We start from the raw sequence: 26,694 nt of genomic DNA, 5'->3' as shown, positions 1-26,694 counted from the left end.
TCTTAACCTTTACTTATTACTTGCATTATCAGTATTTTATTGTAAGGCCTCGGGGTTTTTTTGAAATGAGTTTGGGTGTAGAAGTTTTACAAATGGACATGAGTATGTGAAGATGGTTAAGTGTACACTTTCAAAAAATCTGGTAAAGGAGGTGATAAATGAGATGGCTTGAGGAGAAAGTAGAGTCTAGGAAAGGCTTGTTTGTAGGGTCGCTAGAGAATGGAAGACGACAACTTGCACTACAGCTAATGGAAAGAAACCAGCAGAAAGATGAAATGAGCCTTCACAAGATGGAGGATAACTGATGGAGTCAGGTCCTTATTGATGGAGCCAAGAGAATGTCTCATGAAGAATCTAGATGGAATCATTGGGAAATATGGCTCACTGCCCCTACACTGTGGCTGTTAAATACAGCTATGGGAAAATCAAAGCACCTCAAAAATAAAAATGTGCAACAGCACCAAATTGTTGGGAATTTTCGCCAGTGGCTCATCTTTAAGGTTATGGTAATGGCCTGCTTGAGATGTTGTTCCATTACCTTAATTAATGGAGTCCTCCCAAAAAAAAATCCAAAAAGGTAAGCAGTTATGTCATTGCAAATAACACTTGATATTGGAACAAGGAACCTTAAAGAGAATCAGAAAAAAAATCCGTATGATTAAGTGGCAAACACTTAACACAGGTTATGACTCATAATGAACCAATGCAATAACCCTTTGGATTATACTGCAGCTTCATCCAGAACATAACATTTGCCAAAACATTAGTAGAAATGATAAATATCAAGTAAATTTGCCCAGATCTGCTTAATGCAATTCAGCAGAGCAAAATCTATAAATAAACTAACATACCAGGAGAATATTGCTAAGGAAAATATTAAATAATCAATTTAATTTTAATATTAGGCAATCCATTTCTATAGCTATGGACTTTCAAATTTCAGTTTTATGAGCAACAAGTTATAATAGCACAAAAAATTTTTTTAAAAAAGCAGCCTTTCAAAATGGAAATGAGTCATTTGTTTAGACACAATATAATGTCATAAATTTATACCAAGCTCTTAATACAAATCTTTTCAGGAAGAACTATCAATTTTAATTCTACCTTAGCCTATAGTTACATTAAACCCTACTAATTGTACAGAACCTACTAATTTCAGTAACTGCCCCCTATCAATTAGAAGTTTGCATATGGAAGACAATCTTAAAATGATTCTGCTTTACACACACACACACACACACACACACACACACACACACACAACCTTGGTATAAAAAACCCAAACATGAAGCTGTGAAGGGTTTTATCTTGACAAAACCTATCAACTATAAAAGATTTTAATTAATGGGTTTAAAAAGAATGTGGGGATAATATGGTCAGATTTCTTAAATCGTTTTTCTCCACTCTGATTTTTAACTAATAATTTTTATAATTTCAAGCTAATAAAAATGCTTTTTGAATCTTCAAGTCACTGCTACACAGCAAGTAATTCCATCTGAAATCTGGACGCCCACTCCTGTTATAAAGGCAGAGTAGAACCTACCCAACTTTCACCCAGAGAAAATACACTGGCAGCACACTGTTTGCTAAGAAGCAAACTTTCATGTTCTTTTGCATTCCACAAAAATAATATACTCTTTTTAAAGTCTATGTATGCTTTGTAAACAGCCACATTAAGGTGTAGTTAACACCTGAAAATGTAATTAATTTTGGGAGCTTTTATGAGGACTTCCTGCATTTTATTTGCAACCCGAAAAAGAAGGGTTTTCAAGTTGTTAACAAAGCGTTTGTCTTCAGTTGTCAAATAGTAAGCAAAACTCAGTAAGGTATTTTAGTGAAAGAGAGCAACAATAAAGAGTACATTTTAGCAGAAATCTACAAGACACTGTCCAATGTGAAAGAGCTTTAAAAAGGCTAGGACACAAATACAAAGCAGCATAATGCTGTCCCCTTACCATATCATGCCTTCAAACAGATTTTGGATGACAAGATGTGACTGAGTAACTGTTATCAGTAAAGTGACATGAGTCCATGCGAACTGTTAATAGCCCAACAACACAACAATTAGTGAACACAGCTGATCAGGGCAGCCCTGGAGCAAAACAGCAATTTTGAAACATAAATTTCTAGCATGACTTTTGGTCAAATTTTGTAAGATAGGGATTGTAAAAATAAATGCTGTTAGTAAATTATAGTCATTTTGGTGCCTACTGGAACCTTAAAACCACGAAGACATTTAACAAAGTAATCTTAATTTATACACAAATGGAATGCTAACAAGACTGAGAAACACTACTGAATTTAAAAACATATACAAAATATACAATACTCTTGGATCATTAGATTAAAATGATAATGAGAAATTTATGGTGTTGTTACAGCACTTAGAGAGGAACATTTTACTCTGGCTGCATTCTGCACTAAAAATGTGAAAAGCTTTTCTTTTGGAGTTCATTCTGGTAACTTTTTCCCATAAAGAGTTATTTCTGCCTTCAAATAATTCAAACCAGCAGGGACCAGTTACCCTTAAACACCAGCTTTCCATACCTGAAAGCTGGCCTTTACAGTACACTATTCAACGACAGTATTCAATTTCAGAATCTCAAACTTGTGTGTTTCGTCAAGTCCATCTAGACTGAGAGATACCACTTTAATAATTCTTTTAGCATCACCAGTATGAGTAGAATGTGGAAAAAAAAAAAAAAAACTTAGTGTTTCTATATATTTGTCTCATAATTTTGACTGGAATTTGTAAAATGTTCAACATTCTTAAGATTTGGATTTATTCATAATAAACCTATTTCCCATTTTGGCAAATAATAGTTTTTTGTTTTATTTTTATCTGCATAAAAGGTCAAATTCTCTTTTATCTTGGTTGCTTCAAAATGCATAAATGATTTTTTTCCAATAGGCACCATTTATATTTTCATAGGAGATTCTATTATCTCTAACTTGTCTTGATGGTTTCTAGATTTTCACAGATAATTTTACTCTCCCCTTAGGATCCCGAAAAATCAGAAATGTAAAGAAATACTACAGTTTCCCAGTGATGATGCTCAGCAGAATGTCTCAGTGGAGAAAAGCAAAGCATAAAAATAGTAAATATATCCAAATACAAAATAAGCCTTACTAATACATGAATTCACAGAATTAAATACTATATTTTCCATTTTATAATCTTATAATTAGCTACCTTTTAAGAAAATAAGAAAAGTTCATCATACACAGTGATAAATTTCATAAAATACTCAACACAGTTCAGTGATAAACTGCATAAAACACCTTAGGGCAAAAAGAATTATGCAATTAACTGTGTGACTAACCATAGCTACCAAGAAAATGTATATTCTGTTCTCTCTATGCTCAGGCTAAGGACAAATAATTATAGTTACTTTCCATGGAAAAGTATGGTAGATACTTTGAAAACAGTTAAAATTTTTAAATCTTCAAAAATTGTACAACTTAAACCTTTTGTATTTAATAGTCATCCAAAACTGAAATACCCCTCATATTTAGGCAAAACATCAACTAGCAGATTAGATCTTCTCACTATAGAAAAAAAATAAGGATAAGCACGTTTTTATTATACGTAGTTATGGTTAATACAGACCATATAAAACTGCAGACGATAATGTTTCTTCACCAAACTCAGCACAAACATGCAGAAACCTGTTTCAGAACAAAAAACATGTGCTTGTTGTGCAATTTGTTATAAAATATAAGATTCACTGAGCTCAAAGAAGCCAATTTTCGGTACCACTTCCATGTATACTTTAGCATTTACTCATAGGCCACCTCTCCTACTCACAACAAGCATTTTAAATAAAAGTTTCTTGAGTGAAATAATCTTGTATTCTCCAAAATGCCTAATATAGTCCATGGTATAAATTCAATAAACATCCCCTGCATTAATTAAGTCAATTAGTCCCTTGCAAATATGTGGACGTAGAAAAACAGATCCTGAATTTCAGTTGAATGAAAGTTATTTGATAAGAGAGAAACAAAAAGTTACCTAAAAGGGAAAATCTTAAGACTATCAGCTGATTTTTCAGCAGGAACTTTGCAGGTCAGAATGGAGTGGCATGCCATAATCAAAGTGCTGGAAGGAAAAAACCTACAGCCAAGAATACTCTATCTGGCAAGGTAATCATTTAAATTTGAAGGAAAGATAAAGAGTTTCCTAGACAAACAAAAGATAAAGGAGTCTTACAAGAAGAGTTATAACAGGACTTCCTTAAGTAGAAAATAAATGGCCATAAGTAGACATAAGAAAATTATGAATAAAAGATGTGGGGCACCTGGGAGGCTCAGTCAGTTAAGCCTCGGACTCTTGATTTTGGCTCAGGTCATGATCTCAGGGTTGTGAGATCAAGCCCCACATCAGGCTCCATGCTGGGTGTGGAGTCTGCCTAAGATTCTCTCTCTCCTTCTCCCTTTGCCCCTCCCCCTGCTAACATTCTCTCTCTCTCTCTCAAATAAATAAATAAATCTTAAAAAACAACAAAAAAAAGGATGTAGGGTGCCTGGGTGGCTCAGTCGGTTAAGTGTCTGCCTTCAGTTCAGGTCATGATCCCAGGGTCCTGGAATCAAGCCCTGCGTTGGTCTCCCTGCTCAGCGGGGAGTCTGCTTCTCCTTCTGCCCTTCCCCCCACCCCTGCTCTCTCACGCATACACTCTCTCTCAAATAAATAAAACCTTTTAAAAAAAAGATGTAAAATATGATCACATATACATAAAACATGGGGGCGGGAATAAAAAAAGGGGGCAGGGAGGAAAAAGAAAAGTTTTTCCTTTTTTTTTTTTAAATAAGAATGTGTTTGATCTTAAATAACCATTAAATTAATGTAGACTGCTATTTACTTAGGAATGTCATATATGAATCTCATGGTAACCACAAACCTAAAACCTATAATAGATACACAAAAAATAAAAAGAGAGAACACCACACAAAAGACTATAGAAGCTCATCAATGACAAAGAAAGAGTGTAGGAGAAGAAGGAACAGAGAAGAACTACAGGAACAAAAGATAAAGGAGTCTTACAAGAACAGTTAACAGGATTTCCTTAAGTAGAAAATAAATGGCTGTAAGTAGACATAAGACAAAACCAATCAGGAAACAAACAACAAAATGGCAATATCTATCAATAATTACTTTAAATGTAAATGGCCTAAATGCTCCAATTGAAAGACCTACCATGGCAGAATGGATAAAGAAACAAGACCCATTCACCTGCTGCTTACAAGAGACTCACTTCAGATCTAAAGACACAGACTGAAAGCAAAGCGATGATAATGCATTTACCATGGATATGGAAGTGGTGGGGGGGGAAGCAGGGTAGCAATACTTATATCAGACAAAGTAGACTTTAAAATAAAGACTGTAATGAGAGATAAAGAAGGGCTTTACATAATGATAAAGGGGTCAATCCAACAAGAAGATATAACAATTGTAAACAACTATACACCCAACACTAGAGCACCTAAATGCAGAAAGCAAATAATAATGGGCATAAGGGAAAAACTGATGGTAATACAATAATATTAGAGGAGTTTAACATACCACTTATACATCAATGGACAGATCACCTAGGCAGAAAGTCAACAAAAGAAACAGTGTCTTTGAATGACACATGGGACCAGATGGACATAACAGATACATACAGAATATTGCATCTAAAAACAGCAGAATAGGGGTGCCTGACTGGCTCAGTTGGTAGAGCATGTGACTCTTAATCTCAGGGTTGTGAGTTCAAGCCCCACACTGGGTGTAGAGATTATAAATAAACACACTTTTAAAAATAAATAAATAATAAAAAAATAATAACAATACACATTCAAGTGCACATGGAACACTCTCCAGAAGAGATCACATATTAGGCCACAAAACAAGCTTCAATAAATTTAAGACTGAAATCATACCATGTATCTTTTCCAATCACAATGGTATGAAACTAGAAATAAATCACAAGGAAAAAAATGGAAACAACACAAACACATGGAGGCTAAACAATATGATCCTAACAACTAATGGGCTGAAAGAAATAAAAAAAAAACAACAACATTGAGACAAATGAAAATGAAAACACAATATTAAAATCTTTGGAACACAGTGAAATCAGTTCTAAGAAGAAAATACATAGTGGTACAGGCCTCCCTCAAGAAAGAAGAGCTCAAATAAATAACCTAACCTTACATCTCAAGGAACTAGAAAAAGAACAAGCAAAACCCAAGGTTAGTAGGAAAAAAAAAGGAAATAATAAAGATCAGAGCAGAAATAAATAACACAGAAACTGAAAAACACAGTAGAAAAAAAAAATCAATGAAACCAAGAGCTGGTTCTTTGAAAAGATAAACAAAATTGATAAACCCTTAGCCAGACTCATCAAGAAAAAAGACCCAAATAAGATCAGAAATAAGGGAGCAATAAAAACTAAAAGCACAGAAATACAAAGGATTACAAGAGACTACTATGAAAAATTATATGCCAACAAATTGAGCAATCTAGAAGAAATGGATAAATTTCTAAAAATATACAATCTTCTAAAATTAAATCAGGAAGAAATAGAAAATCTGAAGAAACTGATTACAAGTAAAGAAATTGAATCACTAATCAAAAACCACCAAAAAATTAAAGTCTTGGACTAGATGGATTCACAGGTCAATTCTACCAAACATTCAGAAAATAATTAATACTTATTCTCCTCAAACTATTCCAAAAAAATAGAAGGAAAACTTCCAAATATATTCTACAAAGCCAGCATTACTGATACTAAAACCAGACAAAGATACCACAAAAAAACAAAACCTACAGGCTAATATTCCTGAACTTGGATGCAAAAATCCTCAACAAAATATTAGCAAACCATGGACAACAATACACTAAAAACATCATTCACGAGGATCAAGTGGGATTTATTCCAGAAATGCAAGCATGATTCAACATCCACAAATCAATCAATGTGATACACCATCAACAAAATGAAGTATAAAAATCATATGATCATCTCAAAACTTGCAAAGCATTTGACAAAATCCAACATCCATTCATGATAAAAAAAACTCTCAACTAAGTGAGGTTAGACTATGTATATATACACATATACACTTATACACACACACACACACACACACACACACACAAAACCCACAGCTAATATTATACTCAACAATGAAAAACTGAGAGCCTTTCCTCTAAGATTAAGAACACGACAAGGATATCTACTCTCCCCACTTTTATTCAACATAGTATTGGAAGTCCAAGCCACAGCAATCAGACAAGAAAAAGAAATAAAAGGCATCCATATTGGTAAAAGTTAAACTGATGAGGATACGATACATAGAAAATCCTAAAGACTCCACTAAAAAACTACTAGATGTTATAAATGAATTCAGTAAAGTTTCAGGATACAAAATTAATACCTAGAAATCAATAGTGTTTCTACACACTAATAATGAGGTAGCAGAAAGAGAAATTAAGAAACCAACACCATTTATAATTGCACCAGAAAGAATACCTAGGAATAGACTTAACCAAAGAGGTGAAAGACCTGGACTCTGAAAACTATAGAACATTAATGAAAAAAAATTGAAGATGACACAAATAAATGGAAAGATATTCCATGCTCATGGATCATGATAATATTGTTAAAATGTCCATATTACCCAAAGCAATCTACAGATTCAATGCAATGCCTATCAAAATACCCACAGCATTTTTCACAGAACTAGAACAAATAATTTGTATGGAACCTCAAAAGATCCCAAATAGCCAAAGCAAGGCAGGGAGGAAAAAGCTGGAGATATCACACTCCTGGGTTTCAAGATATACTACAAACTGTAGTAATCAAAACAGTATAATACAGACACAAAAAGACACATAGATCAATGGAACAGAATACAGACCCCATAAATAAACCCATGATTAATGGTCAATTAATCTATGACAAAGGAGGCAAGAATATAAAATGGGAAAAAGATAGGCTCTTCAATAAATCGTGCTGGAAAAACTGGACAGCTACATGCAAAAGAAACTGGACCACTTCTTAACACCATACACAAAAATAAACTCAAAATGGATTTAAGACTTAAATGTGAGACCTGAAACCATAAAAATCCTAGAAGAGAGCACAGGCAGTAATTTCTCTGACATCAGCCACATCAACATTTTTCTAGATGTGTCTCCTAAGGCAAACAAAAATAAACTATTGAGACTACCTCAAAATTAAAAGCTTTTGTACAGCAAAAGAAACCATTAACAAAACAAAAGGCAATCTACTAAATGGGAGAAGACATTTGCAAATGATATATCCAATAAAGGATGAATATCCAAAATATATAAAGAACTTCTATAACTCAACACCAAAAAAAAAATCTAATTTAAAAATGGGCAGAGGACCTGAATACACATTTTTCCAAAGAAGACATACAGACGGTAAGCATGAAAAGATGCTCAACATCACTAATCATCAGGGAAATGGAGGAAACAGTTGACAAAACCAAAAGACAACCGACAGAATGGGAGAAGATATTTGCAAATGACATATCAGATAAAGGGCTAGTATCCAAAATCTATAAAGAACTTATCAAACGCAACACCTAAAGAACACATAATCCAGTCAAGAAATGGGCAGAAGACATGAACAGACATTTCTCCAAAGAAGACATCCAAATGGCCAACAGACACGTGAAAAAGTGCTCAACATCACTCGACATCAGGGAAATATAAATCAAAACCTCAATGAGATACCACCTCACACCAGTCAGAATGGCTAAAATGAACAAGTCAGGAAACGACAGATGTTGGCGAGGATGTGGAGAAAGGGAAACCCTCCTACACTGTTGGTGGGAATACGAGCTGGTACAGCCACTCTGGAAAACAGCATGGAGGTTCCTCAAAAAGTTAAAAATACAGCTACCCTATGAGCCAGCAATTGCACTACTGGGTATTTACCTCAAAAATACAAATGGAGTGATACGAAGGGGCACCTGCACCCCAATGTTTATAGCAGCAATGTCCACAATAGCCAAACTATGGAAAGGGCCCAGATGTCCATCGACAAATGAATGGATAAAGAAGATGTGGTATATATATACAATGGAATACTACTTAGCCATCAAAAAAATGAAATCTTGCCATTTTCAACAACGTGGATGGAACTAGAGGGTATTATGCTAAGTGAAATAAGTCAATCAGAGAAAGACAATTATCATATGATCTCACTGGTATGTGGAATTTAAGAAACAAAAGGATCATAGGGCAAGAGAGGAAAAAATAAAACAAGACGAAATCAGAGAAGGAGACAAACCATAAGAGACTCTTAATCACAGGAAACAAACTGAGGGTTGCTGGAGGGGAGTGGGACTGGAGGGATGGGGTAACTGGGTGATGGACATTAAGGAGAGCATGTGATGTAATGAGCACTGGGTATTATATAAGACTGATGAATCACTGACCTCTACATCTGAAACCAATAATACATTATATGTTAACTAATTAAATTTAAATATTAAAAAATCAAGAAAATGGATATCAAAGCCATAATGAGATATCACCTCATACCCATTAAATGGCCAAAATTAAAAAGACAAGAAATAACAAGTGTTGGCAAGGATGCAGAGAAAAAGGAACCCTCATACACTGTTAATAAGAATATAAATTGTTACAACCACTGTGGAAAACAGTATGTAGGTTCCTCAAAAAATTAAAAATAGAAACACCATATGAATCAGTAATTCCACTCCTGGGTATCTACCCAAACAAAGACAACTAATTTGAAAAGATACACGTACCCTATGTTTATTGCAGCATTATTTACAACAGCCAAGATATGGAAGGAACCTAAGTGTCCATCAAGAGACAAATGGATTAGGAAGATGTATGTATCTGCAATGGAATATTACTCAGCCATAAAAAAGGATGAGATCTTGCCATTTACAACAACATGGATGGACCTAGAGTATTATGCTAAGTGAAATAAGTTAGACTGAGGAAGACATATACCATATGATTTCACTCATACGTGGAATCTAAAACCAAAAACCAAAAACAAAAAACAGAACCAGACCGATAAATACAGAATATATTGACAGTTGACAGAAGGGAGGTGGTGGGAGAATGGGCAAAATGGGTGAAGGGGAGTGGGAGATACAGGCTTTCAGTTATGGAATGAGTAAGTCACTGGAATAAAAGGCCAAGCATAAGAAATATAGTCAGTGATATTGTAATAGCAACGTACAGGGACAGATGATAGCTACAATTGTGGTGAACACAGCATAATGTATAAACTTGTCAAATCATTATGTTATACACCTGAAACTAATATAATATTGTGTGTCAACTACATTAAAAAAACACAAAGTGTCATCATGGGAAAAAAACTTATTTGCTACATCAATCCATCAAGTGTATGAACAAAATGTTTCAATCTCTACATAATACAAAAATTAATAATAATTATATGGCAGCTAACATCTAGTGAACACTTATAATGTTCCAGGCTCTCATCCAAGCATTTTACAAATATCAACTCATTTAATGCTTCCAACATCCCTATTATTATCTTCATTTTATAGATGAAGAAACATGCACAAAGGACTTTATTAATTGACTGAAAAATAAGGCCTAGAAAACAGTTAAACCTTCAGTTCCTATTGACTCTCAAGAGTCATGTGGTTCCATAAACCATTATTAGTAAGATTCAGGTTAAGAATGACTTGAAATTTCTCAGAACCATATTATAATAATTGTAGTAAAATACAATACTCTTAATAATTTAAAGATTTACAAACAGCAAAAGTTTGTGTTTTGTGTTTATGTTTATATCCCACACATTTATTACAATGACATTTTACTAAATAAAAATTCTACCTAATTGAAGTTTAATAATCATATACAAAAATAATGGGAGGCAATGGGAAGCACTTTTTGCCCAATATATCAGTAAACTTCTAAACAGAAATATTCTTTTACAGAGGTAGATATTAGAAATGCATAAACTAAGCTTAATTTCAGATAAAGAGGCATCCATCCATTCTGTTTTGCAATATCGTTACAGTGAGTTCTCCAAGATAGAAAATGAACTGTCCGGTAATCTATCCCATATGAAATAAATACTAGATTTCATATATATAAGTAATATTTGCCAAGGCAATTCTACCCACCAGAGTAAGCACAGTTGATACTACTCTGACCAGAGCAAAGACTCAACCAGCAGCTTCCTTGAGCTATTTTTTGAAGGCTAATTGGAAATGTCAGTGGAAAGGATAATGACAAAAGAAGAGAATACATACTGGCTCCCAGACCCTATCTCCCCTCCTATTTGTCACCTACAGAGTAATCTGACTGATCTGCAAAAGAAATATGGGACCATTTTCAAACGGAAGCACAACTGAAAGCCATACGCCACTTTCTTGAGACAAAGAAAGAACCTGGGAGGGGGTAGAGAATAAAACATGAAATTCATGGCTTTGAAGTCACCACTAGCATAAAAAACCTCTTTAAAAATTATTGCTTTTAAAAGGTTTTTATTCTATAGCAGGTAGACTTATTTTGTGGCTCAAAGAATAATGTAAATTCTGTGTTTTATGCCACTGGTTCATAGTCAGAGGCAAATATAAACTGGACTTAGTACAGAGGCTAATGGGGTAAGAGCTAAGCAGAGACAAGACAGATGCCTTCCATCCAAATGGACTCTCAGGCTCTCCCAGCACAACCTTGGGAACTTCTCAACATCATTAGCTGTGAATTATCTCCTCACAAATACTGCTTTCACATGTATGGTTTTCTCATTTTTGAAATCATATAATACCATTCACCCTTAAGCATTTCTTCAAACAAAAATGACCAGCAGAATTATTCAGTATTTTACTAATGGTGATTTTATCCAGGACAGTCTTGGCTACTTACTTTTACCTGATCCAATTTTACTGTTAAATCACCAGTAACATGCAGCTTTTTGGGGTGCTTTAATAAAGGACAGAATTGTCTGACTCCCAGATACATTAAGATAATACAATTTTCTGAATTTGGGAAGGGTATAAAGTGTTTTCCTAGAATATCTAAGGAATATTATTTTTAAAGAAAAACAATCTGAAAAAAACACAAATTTACTTTTTCATTCACAACCATATAGTTATGTGTATATTTTATGTTTCAGTGTGTAAAAATACATTATACTATATTTCAACAAATCTATGAAAAGAATAACTTTGTTCATTTGGATCCATAGTTTACTTTTTTCCTAATTAACAAAGAATCTCTGTATGGTTACATTTCCAATTAAAAATGGGATTTCCTAAGTATTATAAATAAAAGTATTCACGGAAAAAGTTTCCTAACATACAGTTTTTAATATGCAACTATGTCTAGTTGCTATTACTGATCACCATTTACGTACACAGCCCTGCGCCTGGTGCTGTCATACAAAGATGCATACGTCCTGTTGTCTAGAATATCAAAGAATTCCCAGGGAGTTCAGGAGATCCAGTTACCCAAAGGACTAAAGAGAGGCATATTCAAAAAGAACAAAAATGAATGAGATTTCTAAAGGAGTCAGGAGAAGTAAAGGAGAAAGAAGACATTCAAAAGTCCAAAAGATGGGATAGAGGGAATTTCAGAAAAATGGACAATCAAAAAATGTTTATTGTGTAAAGATACACCAGATACAAAAAAATGAGTATGACAGGCATTCCCATTCAAGGAGCTCAAAATCTAGTCGAAGAGACAGAAAGCATAAATTAATGAAGTTGTTTTTAAAATTTACTATTGGTGATTAACTAATTCAATAAACACATGTAGTCCTTAATTCAAGAAACAGACATTAAGGTGGACCCAGGATTAAATTCTGAAGCTTAATGACTCTTCCTTGATCTTTCATGTGGTTATATTTTTCCAAACATTTCAAATATCATGTTAAGTAAATTCAGACATGCACTGCATTATGTGGCCCCTACTGAGACACTAGACTATGACGGAGTTGTTTTAAAAAAGTTTTAAGTGAATCTGCATTGTAGAAATTGTCACACAAACCAACCATTACATTAGCTGAGATAAAGAAAAGTTTTCTATTAATCTACATGTTGAGTTTTTTTTTTAAGATTTTATTTATTTGAGAGCGAGTGAGAGAGAGAGAGCATGAGCAGTGGGGAGAGGCAGAGGGAAAGGGAGAAGCAGACTCCCCGCTGAGCAGGGAGCCCAACGTGGAGCTCGATCCCAAGACCCTGAGATCATGACTTGAGCCGAAGGCAGACGCTTAACCGACTGAGCCACCCAGGCGTCCCTACATGGTGAGTTTAAAGTCTAGAACAACACTGGCACAGTGCACAGATTCTAATCATCTTTTTTTTTTTTTTAAGATTTTATTTATTTGAGAGAGAGCGAGAGTGAGAACAAGCAGGGGGAGCAGCAGAGGGAAGGGAGAAGCAGGCTTCCCACTGAGCAGGGAGCCCGATGCAGGGCTCAATCCCAGGACCCTGGGATCATGACCTGAGCCAAAGGCAGACACCTAAACAACTGAGCCACCCAGGTGCCCCTCTAACAGTCTTTACTCCAAAACTGTAAGTGGTTCTGGAGGTAGAGTCTTCTGTGAACAGTTATTTGTGACATCTTTCTAAAGATTTCATCCATATCCTTTGAGATAATATCCAGGATGTTTGGAGAAAAAATTCTTAATTATGCCTTAATTTTAGCTAAATTTAATTTTATATACCCATTGATTTTCTCAAATTCAAAGTATTCAAGTCATACCTTCTCCTTAAGGTTTTTATTTTTTATTCTTTCTAAAGATTTTATTTTTTTGTCAGAGAGAGAGAGCACGAGCAGGGGAAGCGGCAGGCAGAAGGAGCAGCAGACTCCCCGCTGGGAGCAGGGAGCCCAATGCAGGACTCAATCCCGAGACCCTGAGATCATGACCTAAGCCAAAGGCAGACACTTAACTGACTGAGCCACCCAGGTGTCCCACCTTAAGGGTTTTTTTAAAAATCAAAATAGCCATGCATACATACAAGCAAAAAAAAAAAAAAAAAAAAACTAAAAACAACATGCATATCACTGGTCGATTAAAGAGATGTTAAGGTGATGATATTAAAAGTCAAAGATCTTGGGGCGCCTGGGAGAAGCCCACTTCTCCCTCTCCCACTCCCCCTGTTTGTGTTCCCGCTCTTGCTGTCAAATAAATAAATAAAACCTTTAAAAAAAAAAAAAAAAGAGTCAAACATCTTAAGCTTATTCACTCAACACTACTCATTTGTAATCACATGACTGCTCTGGTTCCTAAAGAGCCTCAAATCCAAGTCACCAAGATCTTTTAAAAATATATCTAGACTAGTGCTCACTTCGGCAGCACATATAAAAATATATCTAGACTCTAGAGAAAATGTTTGCCTTATTAATAACTTTCAGTCTCACTGATTTTCTCTTTGCTATCAGGCAAATTCGTCTTACAACAAAATTATCTAAATATCAGAATGACTTTCTGGGTCTTTGTCAGTGAGTCGTTCTGTATATTAGTCAAGTCATTTAGTCTCATGGGCCATGGTGAGGGGGTCAGACCTGGAGATACCTGCATTCTATTTTAATAAAATTCCGTATCAATGAAATAGCTTGGGCCGTCTCTGCTGTTTAAATCTGCTAAGACCTATACCTTCCAAAGTCATTTGACTGCTGCAGAACTAAAATTCTGAAAGGACTTTTTGGATATTGTTTTACAAAAAGAATTCCAAAGATTTTCACAGCAGAATCTGACACGCTTCTCAAGATGTGGCTCCTGGCCCCCCCTTTCCAGCCTTCAGTGCCTGCTCCCGGCCCTGAACATGCAGTCCTTTCTCACTTCCAAGCTTTGCACAGCTGCTTCCTCTGCCTGGAATGCTCTTCCCCACTATCCACCTAGCAAATGCCTGCTTGTTCTTTACTTTTGTGACACCTGCCATCTCTTCTCAAAGGCCTTCAATGGTCTCCTGCAGAGCGGAGTCCTTCTCACCCTTCACGCACTTACAGGTCCTTGTTCACATCTCAGCAGTGCACGAGGGGACTCAGTGTCCCACCAGTTTCAAGACCCCGGAAGGCATGCTATCAGCCTTGATTCCCTCTCTGTCCTCGATACCATTCACGGTACCTAGCATTTGGAAAACACTCGTATGTTTGCTGAAAAAATGACACTGATGACTTGCAATGAGCTTTTATGGTTTCAATAGCCTAAAATACTAAGTGGTAAGCTATTTCTATGACAGAAATTAGAAAAAAAGAAGAAATATTGATTTTACTTTAGAAAAACAGAGTCGAAAAGTTTAGGGTATGATGCAAACAATTACTAAAAATTAGGGTATATATCACGTGTAAAATAAAACAAAGAAAATAAATTCCATTGCCTTTACCCATTCAACAGGGAAGTTATTTTCAAATATTAGTTGTAGCAAACCCCAAAGGGAAAGTAAGAAAAGGAAACAGTAATCACCTTATTTTCTCACATTCTACCGCCAGTATTGCTATATGCAAATCAATAAAGATGTAACCGCAGCTATGAAAAAATGAATTTAGATGTGCTGATATAAAACCATCCATAAACTGCATTAAGTGGGAAAAGAAAAACAGGTACAGAATAGTCTGTTCTCATTTGTATTAAAAAAATGAGGGTGGAGAGGATGTAAACACACAAGCGTGGATACCCAGAAACCTTCTGCAGTAGTAGTGGCAGGCCCTGGAGATTATAAATGAGGCTCTGAGGCAGGAGGGGGATTTCACTGAAAATTCCATTTTAGTCCAGATTTTTACTATGGGCATGTATTAGGTTTTTATCTTTCAAATCTAGTGAAAAAAAAAAAAAAAAAAACACAACCCACCTAAGGACTCTTGAAGGACTTGGCTTTTGGCACACTCCCTGTTCAGAACCCAGCCCTGGTGCTCAAGGGGAGGCCAGATGTGCGCGTTCAGGTCGGCAGCCAGCACACACTGCGGCCGTGAGCGAGCCACCTCGGACACCCAGCTCACTCAAGACCTAAACAACGAGCACTACCTCCATCTGACTGCAATCGTAAGAGAGGCACTAAGTTAGAGCTGCCCAGTGAAGCCAAGCCAATCCGTGGGATCAGGAGAGAAACAGAATAAACTGTTTTAAGCCAAGGGAAAAATAGAAAAACTAGTTAAGGATTTCAGGGCCTTAAAATGCAGGTTGATCACATGCATTTATTTCTATTCTGTCCTGACAGTCCACTAAATTAACATTAAATGAAATTAAGCTGAGGGGATGCCTGGCTGGCTCAGTCACTAGAGCATGTGACTCTTGATCTCTGGGTTGTGAGCTGAAGTCCCATGCTGGGTGTGGAGACTACTTGAAAAAAAGAGAAAGAAATAAATTAAGGTGAAAACCCACAGAGCGAAGAAAACTGAAGAAATGTCAAGAAAAACAGAAGAGGCATGACTACAAAATTGCAAGCTGAAAACAGACGGGATAACTTTTAGCAGACCTGAGAAATCAGGGACTGATAGTATCTTCTAGAGAAAACTGAACAGAAAAGACTCAGTGGAAGGCCAGGGTAGGGCCTAGACTCCTAGACTAGAGTACTAAGTAAAAGTCTACTAATAATGAGTGCAAGCTCTAGCCGAAGCAGTCAACTGTGAGAATATTTTTAGAAATGTATGAACATAAAACATTTACCTTCCAAGCACATTTCATAGGAAACTATTGGAGGCCATGCTTCAGCAAAATAAGGATGTCAACCCAGAAACTGGAAGATGCAGGATTCAAGAAATGAGGTGGCCAAATCAGGAGGATACTGAGGCACTGGGCTACGAGCAGACAGTCCAAATGTGACAGGACTACAGAGTTTCTAGGACAGAGGTCTCAAGGTAAAAAAAGAAACTGATACACTGATTTGTGTGAAAATTGGAAAAAACTACCAATACACATTGAATAGACCCAGAAGAGAAATTAAGGATTCCTACATGGAAATTTACAGATGTGGAAAGAAGAAGGTGAAGCAGTTACTAAGTTCAGGAAAAACAAAAAGTTGTGTAAGAAGAGAAGTGCAATCACAGATACTATTTGGTTCTCCAGGAAGTGATATTTTCAGCATCTGTTTAACAATGTCAACAACGACAATAACAAACTGTGGCAGGAAGTCAATAGGTAATGCCTGATATAAATTAAGAAATGGGCATATTACTTAGAAAAATGGGGGAAAAAATCTGTAAGTGGTGGGAGGCAGGTTGTTGTTTACATTGTCTTTTAAAATTGATTTTTTAAATGGACATATATTAATGCTACAAATGATTTATATTTTCATTAATCATAATTTTGTTATTCAGCAATTATAAGATCATTTAATGCTACAAATGACTTACATTTTCATTAATCATAACTTTGTTATTCAGCAATTATAAGAATGATCTTATGAAATAATGTAAAATTGTTGGGTTCAGCAACAGAAGCCACTATAGGCAATTTCCTTGCTAATAATTGTTTTTAAAATTCAAAATACCAATAAAGTCTTGCCAGTCTATATATAAAGTGAGAAGGCACTGTATTCTTCTCTCTTGTAACAGTAAAGAATCCATCCCAAAATCTACTTTACATTTAACAATGCAAATCAAACCCTGTTGGTTTGATAAGTGTGGTAAACCACTCAAATCTACCAAGAAAAAAAAAATTTCACAAATGTGCTTTGATAAACATAGAATCAGAGCCAAGTGTTTTTCTCTCCAAATTTTAGCTGTTACCAGTCATCATTAATCTATCATCATGATTCTTCTACACCGATTCAAATTTAAAACTGAATGACTATCTAAAATGAGTAATTTCTTATGACGTTGAAAGAACAGAAATACCTTTCAGGATCTTTTCCCAAGAATGTATTTTCTTTAGATGCATTAGTAATAACTTTTAAAAATATAGTAACAGACTCAGAAAACTGGACTACACACACACGCAAAAAAAACCCTGAATGTAAAAAGAGGAAAACTCTTTAGAAAATATAGGTTCCTCCTACCCCCAAAAATGATTCTCTGAAAATTGCTATTATCATTTAAGATTGTGCTTCACTTTCTGACTTTCTAGATTCAGAAACAAAATCAAGACCAGGATCTGAAGAAGGCTTTATTAAAGCAGGAACATCATGAAGAACACAACAACTGAAAAAAATGACATACTTCTAGAGGACCTGATGTATTTCCCATACACTCTGTGTATTTCTAGTTTAATGAGAAATGGAAAAGAGTCACCTGCATTGTGTTCAGTTTCCAAAAATGTATTGAGAAGAATTTATTTATTGAAAAACTCTTAAGAGCTAAAATAGTAACTATTAAGAGCTGAAGTAAAAAAAACTCAAAGTTCATATCCTCCTTTAAAATGAAAAACAGCGGGGGCACCTGGGTGGCTCAGTCAGTTAAGTGTCCGATTCTTGATTTCAGATTAGGTCATGATCTCAGGGTCATGAGATCAAGCCCTGAGTTGGGCTCCATGCTCAGTGGGGAGTCTGCTTGAGATTCCCTCCCTCCCTCCTTCTCTGTCCCTCTCCCTGCTCTCTCTCTCCCTCTCTAAAATAAATAAATACAATCTTTAAAAATAAAATCATAAAAATAGATGATAAAGTATACTATAAACAGATATGTGTGTATATATATATATAAATGTATACAAAGAATATATAATAAACCATGTCAGCAAAACTAAATACCCTGATAAATTCTGTATGAACACTATTTCCTGGGTAGAAATAAAGCAATATATATGTAAAAATTTCTTTGTAAATTATACTTGGTTAACAACAAATCCATATATTTAAAAGTTTCTTTACTACAATTTCCAAAGAAAATTTTGAAATCTGTGGACTATTAAACAAGTAATGTACTTTTATTAGTCACATTAGGGAGTAATCGCTATTTAAAACCACAGTGAGAAAAACACCTTTATACATGGGACAAATAAAAAGAGAAGCTGGGTTAAAATGTAACAAATAAAGCATTTTATGAATTTAAATCATGTAAGCAAAAATAAACATGTAAAATATACTAGCTACATATCAGTACTATTTTCCTTACCTGCCAGATAGAGGGCAAATGATATAAATCTATGGTAGCGAATGAGGAACTGAAGTTGCTCTTCTCTTTGAACAAATGCAGCAAAATAATCAGCTACAGTCTCTCCATAGAAGAAGTAGTTTACACACAGTAGAAAGTACCTATAATTTAAAAACAATTAGCTTTTTTATACTTGAAGCCTTTTTTCTCTCTCAAACTCAACAAAACTATTCTCTACATTTTGATGATGACACAAACATCATAAACCAAATTCAGTAGACAGGTTCAGGATATTCCATCAAAACATGTTTTTCTGCTTTTAAACTTAATTTCAAATATATCAGTCAACAAAAATTTACCAAATATAGCTCATGCCTCTACTTAGGTCAAAATCTTTTTCTTTTTGGGCGCCTGGGTGGCTCAGTTGGTTAAGCGACTGCCTTAGGCTCAGGTCATGATCCTGGAGTCCCTGGATCGAGTCCCTCATCGGGCTCCCTGCTCGGCAGGGAGTCTGCTTCTCCCTCTGACCCTTCCCCCTCTCATGTGCTCTCTCTCATTCTCTCTCTCTCAAATAAATAAATAAAATCTTAAAAAAAAAATCTTTTTTTTTTTCTTTTTCTTTCTTTCTCTCTTTTTTTTTTTCCTTAGGTCAAAGTCTAAGAGACAGATAATTGGGAAACAACGTAAAAAACACTACACATATACAAACACACACATTCTTTCTCTCACAGATACACACACACACACACACACACACACACACACATACACATTCAGTACTGTTTATAATGAAAATTCACTCCCAACTACTCACAGCTCTAAAGCTTTTTAATAGTGGAGATCCTATGCCAAATTCCCACCTGCCCTAAGGAAGATCAACAGAGAAAGTAGGAAGAGGTAATTCAACCTCTGACCTCTCTCTGCACTGCCCTGTGCATATTGGTGTCTTTCTCCCTCTCCTGCATGTTCCAGATGGACTCCAGTGGCAGAGTGATGCTTAAGAGGTAATGGTGGGGGGCGGGAGCAAGCAGCAGGTAAAAATCTCTAAGAGCAACTTTTTAAAACTGTGTAAATCACCTGTCCCTCCACCCAGCTCTGGTATGTCTTTTCCACCCAGGGAAGGGTTGAACCCATGACATTTTGCAGATGGCAGCTTGTGTGAGCAAGGAAAAAAGGCTGAGAAACACTGCCTCAGAGTTCCTCTGTGCCTCATCCTTTGAAGGGCAGCGTCCCAGGTGGCCAGGAGAGCAGAGGAGGAAAGGAGGGATCTCCCTTCTAGTTGTCATGAATGGAATCAGACCCCAGTGTTTTCAAAGTAGAGTATTCTCACTTCTATCAGCTGCATTACCATTTTCTATTCTCCTATAATGGAAACTGTCTTTGACTCCTCCGTAAGGCTATCAAGGCCTACTCTAGCCCACCAACCCAAGTTTTTGCCCACTATTCTGCTCAGGAGAGCCAGGAATGTCTCTCCATCTGTGTCTCCTCAGTCCCCTATCTGGAACCTGATGGGTGCAGCTTCACCAATGCGGAACACTTCTCTATCCAAAACTTGTCTTTATTTCAAGTGATAGTTTGTTTCTCACCTTCTCCATAAAGACTTCTACAATCACTGGAGCCCATCCCGACCTGCCTTTTTTCCCCCTACACTTAGAATCAATCAATCCTGCATGGTTTAGCAGTTAATTATTCTCCAACTGCTTACTCTATCTAACATTTCCCATAATTTTGCCCTTCATGAAAAAACCTGCTATAAGGAAAAATTAGCTATTACCAAAACCAAGAAACTATTTTTTGACCACTCTAAACCCCAAAGGTGTACATTTGATTTCTTAAGACACTGGACCCTCTGGCTGATACTAATCAAATAACTATATTCAAAGGCATGGCCAGTTAGGTCAATTATGAACAATCATATTATATGTTTCCTGGTCAAGGTCTTGATAACTAAGAATTATACCTGAAAAGTTGTAAAAAAAACTTTAAATATTAAAATCACATGACTTTTTTTAAAACTAATTTTTACATGCATTTGTACCCATACAATATTTCATGGGCTGGTAACTGCCAGTGCTATTTACAAGGCTGCCTTACACAGCCCCCTCAGAGAGTCTTACTCTTCCCTCTGACTGCCCTCCATGCAGCACGTCTTGGGGCCCAGGGCCTGAACACAAGATCAAACCAGGAACAACAAAGGTGGAGTCATCTCTCCTCTCACTGCCCTGCCCAGACCCCAGGGCTGACAGGGAGGTGGGCCACGGAGGGTGGGAGGGAGACAGATACTCATCCTGGGCTTTCCTCCCCTTCAACAAACCACTGATCACTCAAGAGAAACAGAACAGAAAACCCACAACTATTTTCATATCTCATCTTTCACTTTTTGTAGAGATAATCTAATTTTGTGTGTGGTCTCAGGTCAACTGAGGAAAAATAAAGCAAAAGATCACACATATTTCTAACATTTTATAAAATGAAACTGTGTTAAAATTCTAATTATAAAGAATATAAAAATGTGCCCAATATGTTTTTTTTAAAGAGGACAATAGTGTATATATGAGTATATACAGATATAAAGTATCTCTACAAAGACTGAAAGATGAGATATGAAAATAGTTGTGTTGGGATGGGAGACTTAAAGGTGATTTTCTTCTTTTCAAAATCCAATTGCATCCTTTTTATTTATCTTCCTCCAAAAATCAATCTATATGGTCAGTTGTGTGATACTGACTGATCAGGATGCTCTCTTTACAAACTCTAGAAAACAGTCACATTTTCATATCTGAAAGAGTTTTAAATTACTTACCAGCTTAATGTTCTAAACCATGGCAGGTCATAAGAGCGATAGACTCTATAACCTATTGTGATAATTTCATGGAAGCATTTCACTTGGATGCCTAGAACCTGAAACCAAGAGAACACATTTACATACATCTCTTAGTGTTTACATTTGTGCTTCATCATTTAATATGCAGTTTGTTATCATATGTATTTTAAAAATCTTTAGCTTACCCATTTCTAATTATTCTAAATGTCGGTAGCAAAAATTGAATAGTCAATGCTTCTAAAATCAAGTGATATTTCAAAGGGGTAAGCAAATCAATGTTTTATCCAAAAAGTGAGAGCTCCTTCCTGGGGTAGGAGGGGGCACTGTAGCTTAAAGTTTGAGGGATACAGTCTGGTTGGTCACAGACTAGGCTTTATCCCTCGTTACTACTTCATTTCTTGAGTTCGTCCTTCTTAAGATGGACGATCTTTTTGTACATTTTGTTTCTTTAGTTACCCTAGGAAAACGATTGAATGTGCAAGTTTGCTTATATATATTTAACCATACATCCTGGCATGCTTTCCAAGGATAAAGATACTGTCAGAACAAATGATTAAAACATCTTTCCCCTGTCACCCAGCAGGGTTTGGGCATGATCTTTTCATTCTTCCAGCTGTGCCAACTCTCACATAGACAGCTGCATATATCTCTCATCAATCCAAGTGGTGCTACATTGGCAAATTATAAAACAGCCTTCTACATTTGCAGCCACTTCAGCCAGTCAATTGATTCTATGCAGTTTCGTTTGCACAGTGTCCTATGTACATTCATAATAAATGGGTTAGGGGCGCCTGGGTGGCTCAGTGGGTTAAGCATCTGCCTTCGGCTCAGGTTATGATCCAGGAGTCCCGGGATGGAGCCCCGCCTCGGGCTCCCTGCTCAGCAGAGAGTCTACTTCTCTCTCTCCCTCTGGCCCTCCCACCCCCACTCGTGCTCTCTCTCTCTTGCTCTCTCTCAAATAAATAAAATCTTTTAAAAAAATGGGTTAATATTTATGAATCCTTTTTTGATGGTCTACTTAGCAGTCCTTCAAACTGTTGTATCCACCACCAACTTGAGTATAGGTAATCCCTGAGGATGTAGCATCATATTCAATGCTTGGCTTAAGTCAATTCCAAGACTCAAAGAGCAAGTGGCAAGTTGAACACTTATTACCATGAACCGAGAGATTAAAAAATCTTTGTGAATATAGCAGACTATTTCAACCTCTAGAGAGTATACCCAAGGGCTTGGTCTTGTATAGCTCTGGAGCTAAGAATGGATTTTATATTTTTAAAAAGTTAAAAACAAAACCCAAACATGATGTGACAGAGAAATATGTGGTTCCTTAAAGCCTAAAATATTTTTACCTGCTTCTTTACTTAAAAAGCTTACCAAACTCTGCCCAAGAATATACTTTGGTATTTCTTTTTAAGCTCTCCACAAATTAGCTTTCCCAAAGCTACTGTTCAGGATATTCTTAAGTTGTATTTACATGTCCAATCACATACTTAAAGTAATTGTGTCCCCTCAGCCACATGATAAGAAAATATTAGGCCAAACTACTATAGTTTTCTTTAAGAAAAAGTCATTACTGCTTTATAACATAAGGACAAGAAATTCAAATAGTGTCTTTCAAATAAGCTTTGAATATGTCAAAAGTCATTTTTTAAAACAATCACGGAGGGGCGCCTGGGTGGCTCAGTCGTTAAGCATCTGCCTTTGGCCCAGGTCATGGTGCCAGGGTCCTGGGATCGAGCCCCACATCGGGCTCCCTGCTCAGCATGAAGCCTGCTTGTCCCTCTCCCACTCCCCCTGCTTGTGTTCCCTCTCTCGCTGTATCTCTCTGTCAAATAAATAAATAAAATCTTAAAAATAAATAAATAAAACAATCACAGAATGGGGACAATGCTAGATGTTAAAATAAAATGGCAAAGCCATGCTATTTATAGAACCAAGGGCTTTTAAAATATCAGATGCACTGATGCAATTTCTATTTGCTAAATGAACACATTTGCTCAAGAACAACCATTAGCACTGTACATGGTATTTTACTGAGAGGGGGAAAACACTACTTTTAATAGCACACACATATATATTTATACGATTGTCAACTACAGTTTGCAAGTAGAATCAATATAGCGCTACTGGGAAAAGAGAAAACGAGGGATTCAAATCAACAGAGCTAAAATCCTTAAAATATATGTATATCTTCCAGGCTGGATGATCACACAGAAACTGATATTCCAGGCCATCAATACTGGTAGCAATGCACATTGGTAGGACTCTGTTGGCCCAATAAATGTGTTAAAGCCTTTAAAACAACAACCAATACGTAAATGCCTACTCTGCTAGTTACTGAGGATTCAGAGAAATAATACCGGACATCTGTCTTCAGAGAGGGCTAGTCTGTCAGGGAGGACAGAAGTGGCTACACCACCACGTGGAAATAGGCACATGGATGAAAGCACGGCCAAACAGAACACCAACAAAGCAGGCACTGGGGACAGGCTGCAGTGGGGACAGAGGAGAAGGATACACAGAATCACAGATACAGGAGAGGAAGAGGCATGTTAGGGAACTACAAGTAGTTCAGAGTTGCTGAGACACAAGGATGGAGGTGAGAAGCAGAGAGTCACAGAATCACAGCAAACGGTACAAAGGACTACACAAGAGTTCGTGCTGGGGATACCTGGGTGGCTCAGTCGGTTCACTGTCTGCCTTCAGCTCAGGTCATGATCCCAGGGTCCTGGGATTGAGCCCCACATCGGGCTCCCTGCTCAGTGAGGAGCCTGCTTCTCCCTCTGCCTGCCACTCCCCCTGCTTGTGTTCGCTCTCTCTGACAAATAAAATCTTAAAAAAAAAAAAAAGGAGTTCGTGCTGATCACTAAAGGACATGATCAGCTGTATGTGTTGGGGATAAGAGAGGTGGAAAGAATGGACTGGAGAGGCAGCAAGAGTAGAGACAGGAAGGCAGGCAAGATACCACCATCTGGTCAAGTGTAGATGAATCTTTAACTGGGCCAGTGGCAGAGGGGGGTGGTACAAGGAGTAAGACATCGAGGAGTTAGAACTGGCTGGATTTGGTGGTTGAGGAAATTGGGGGGCTAAGGGTGACAGGGGAACATGGAATAAGACTAGGGAAGGCTTTTGGGAAAGTAGACAGATTTATGCAGAATGACTGGGGATGGAACAGAATTCAGATTTGGGTATGTTGAGTTTGACTATGGTATCTATGCGTTATCCAAATGAAAGTGCCTATTTTCACTTTGGGAATCTATCTAAAGAAAATAATCCTGCATATGAAAAAGCTTTACATTCTAATATGTTCAGGATAGTGTTATTCACCATAAAGAAATACCAAAACATAGCCTGAATGTCTGAAAATAACACAGTAGTTCATAACTTATGACGCATTTCATTCCACTGAGTCCATGAATGTATTAAAGTTGATGGGGTGGCGGGCGGTGCCTGGGTGGCTCAGTCGGTTAAGGGTCCGACTCTTGGTTTCGGTTCATGTTATGATTTCACGGTGGTAAGATGGAGCCCCACATCTGGCTCCGAGCTGAGTGAGAAGTGTGCTTCAGATTCTCTCCCCGCTCCTCCCCCTGCTCCCTGGCACACATGCGTGCTCTCTCTTTTAAAGATTTTATTTATGGGGTGCCTGGGTGGCTCAGTCATTAAGCATCTGCCTTCGGCTCAGGTCATGATCTCAGGGTCCTGGGATCGCACCCGCATCGGGCTCCCTGCTCCACGGGAGGCCTGCTTCTCCCTCTCCCACTCCCCCGCTTGTATTTCCTCTCTCGCTGTGTCTCTCTCTGTCAAATAAATAAAATCTTTTAAAAAATAAAAAATAAAAGAAAATAAAGATTTTATTTATTTATTTGAGAGAGAGCGAGCATGAGCAGGGGGGAGGGGCAGAGGGAGACGGAGAGGCAGACTCTCTGCTGAGCAGGGAGCCCGATGCGGGGCTCTATCCCAGGACCCCGAGATCATGACCTGAGCCAAAGGCAGACACTTAACGACTGAGCCCCCCAGGCTCCCCTAAAAAAATTTTTTTTTAAATGAAGCCGATGGTTGTAACAATGGTGGAACAACACAAAACACTCAATATAACATTTAGTTTAAAAAGCAGGATACAAAAGTCTAATCACATTATGATTACAACTATGATTTTTAAAACATAAAAAAGGGATAAAAGAAAATATATTAAATAGCAGTATTAATTGGGTTTTGGTAGTTGATGATAGGGTTAGGGGTGAACTTCAAAAAATTATCAATTTCCCAAAGTAATTTTAACACTCTTGTATAACTCTCGCATGTGAAAAAATGAACTATTTAAAACTGAATCATATAATGTAAATAAAAACTTAGAGGAGTTTCCAAGAAGATGAGGGGGGAACCTCTTACACTATCTGCCTCTAAATCAAATTATACTTTAGTAACTCCATCACGTAGAAAGTATGATTGCAAGTTATGAATGCAACAACTAAAAAAGTATTTTAAGGGGCGCCTGGGTGGCTCAGTCATTAAGCGTCTGCCTTCAGCTCAGGTCATGATCCCAGGGTCCTGGGATCGAGCCCCGCATCGGGCTCCCTGCTCCGCGGGAAGCCTGCTTCTCCCTCTCCCACTCCCCCGCTTGTGTTCCCTCTCTCGCTGTGTCTCTCTCTGTCAAATAAATAAATAAAATCTTTAAAAAAAAAAAAAAATAAGTATTTTAAGTAGCAGGCTAAGGGAAAAAAGCTCCTTTTATTTTAAGGAACATCTTATTATTCATTACTCATATTATGAGTTCCAATTTAAAGTAGTAGCTTTCATTTCCTAGAAATACGTTTTTAATAAAACGCTCTTAAATTAGTCATTTATGAGTGCTGATATTGTA

At 36.8% G+C, this 26,694-nt stretch overlaps 1 protein-coding gene across 1 annotated transcript in view; it reads right to left on the bottom strand.

Annotated features, from left to right (window-relative positions):
* CDS1 (CDP-diacylglycerol synthase 1) overlaps nt 1–26,694 on the bottom strand; it is a 63,538-nt gene that overhangs the window by 12,404 nt on the left and 24,440 nt on the right. The window contains exons 4-8 of the mRNA XM_032400711.1: nt 21,813–21,910; nt 19,031–19,170; nt 3,611–3,669; nt 1,956–2,038; nt 539–626 (exon numbers count right to left, since the gene is read on the bottom strand). Coding sequence (XP_032256602.1) covers nt 539–626; nt 1,956–2,038; nt 3,611–3,669; nt 19,031–19,170; nt 21,813–21,910 — 468 coding nt within the window. The remainder of the gene's footprint in view (nt 1–538; nt 627–1,955; nt 2,039–3,610; nt 3,670–19,030; nt 19,171–21,812; nt 21,911–26,694) is intronic.

The sequence above is a fragment of the Phoca vitulina genome, unplaced genomic scaffold (assembly GCF_004348235.1).
Source record: "Phoca vitulina isolate PV1807 unplaced genomic scaffold, GSC_HSeal_1.0 scaffold3, whole genome shotgun sequence".
In the NCBI taxonomy this organism is placed as follows: domain Eukaryota; kingdom Metazoa; phylum Chordata; class Mammalia; order Carnivora; family Phocidae; genus Phoca; species Phoca vitulina.
The sequence above is the reverse complement of the archived record's forward strand: the minus strand, read 5'-3'. Positions and strand labels throughout refer to the sequence as shown.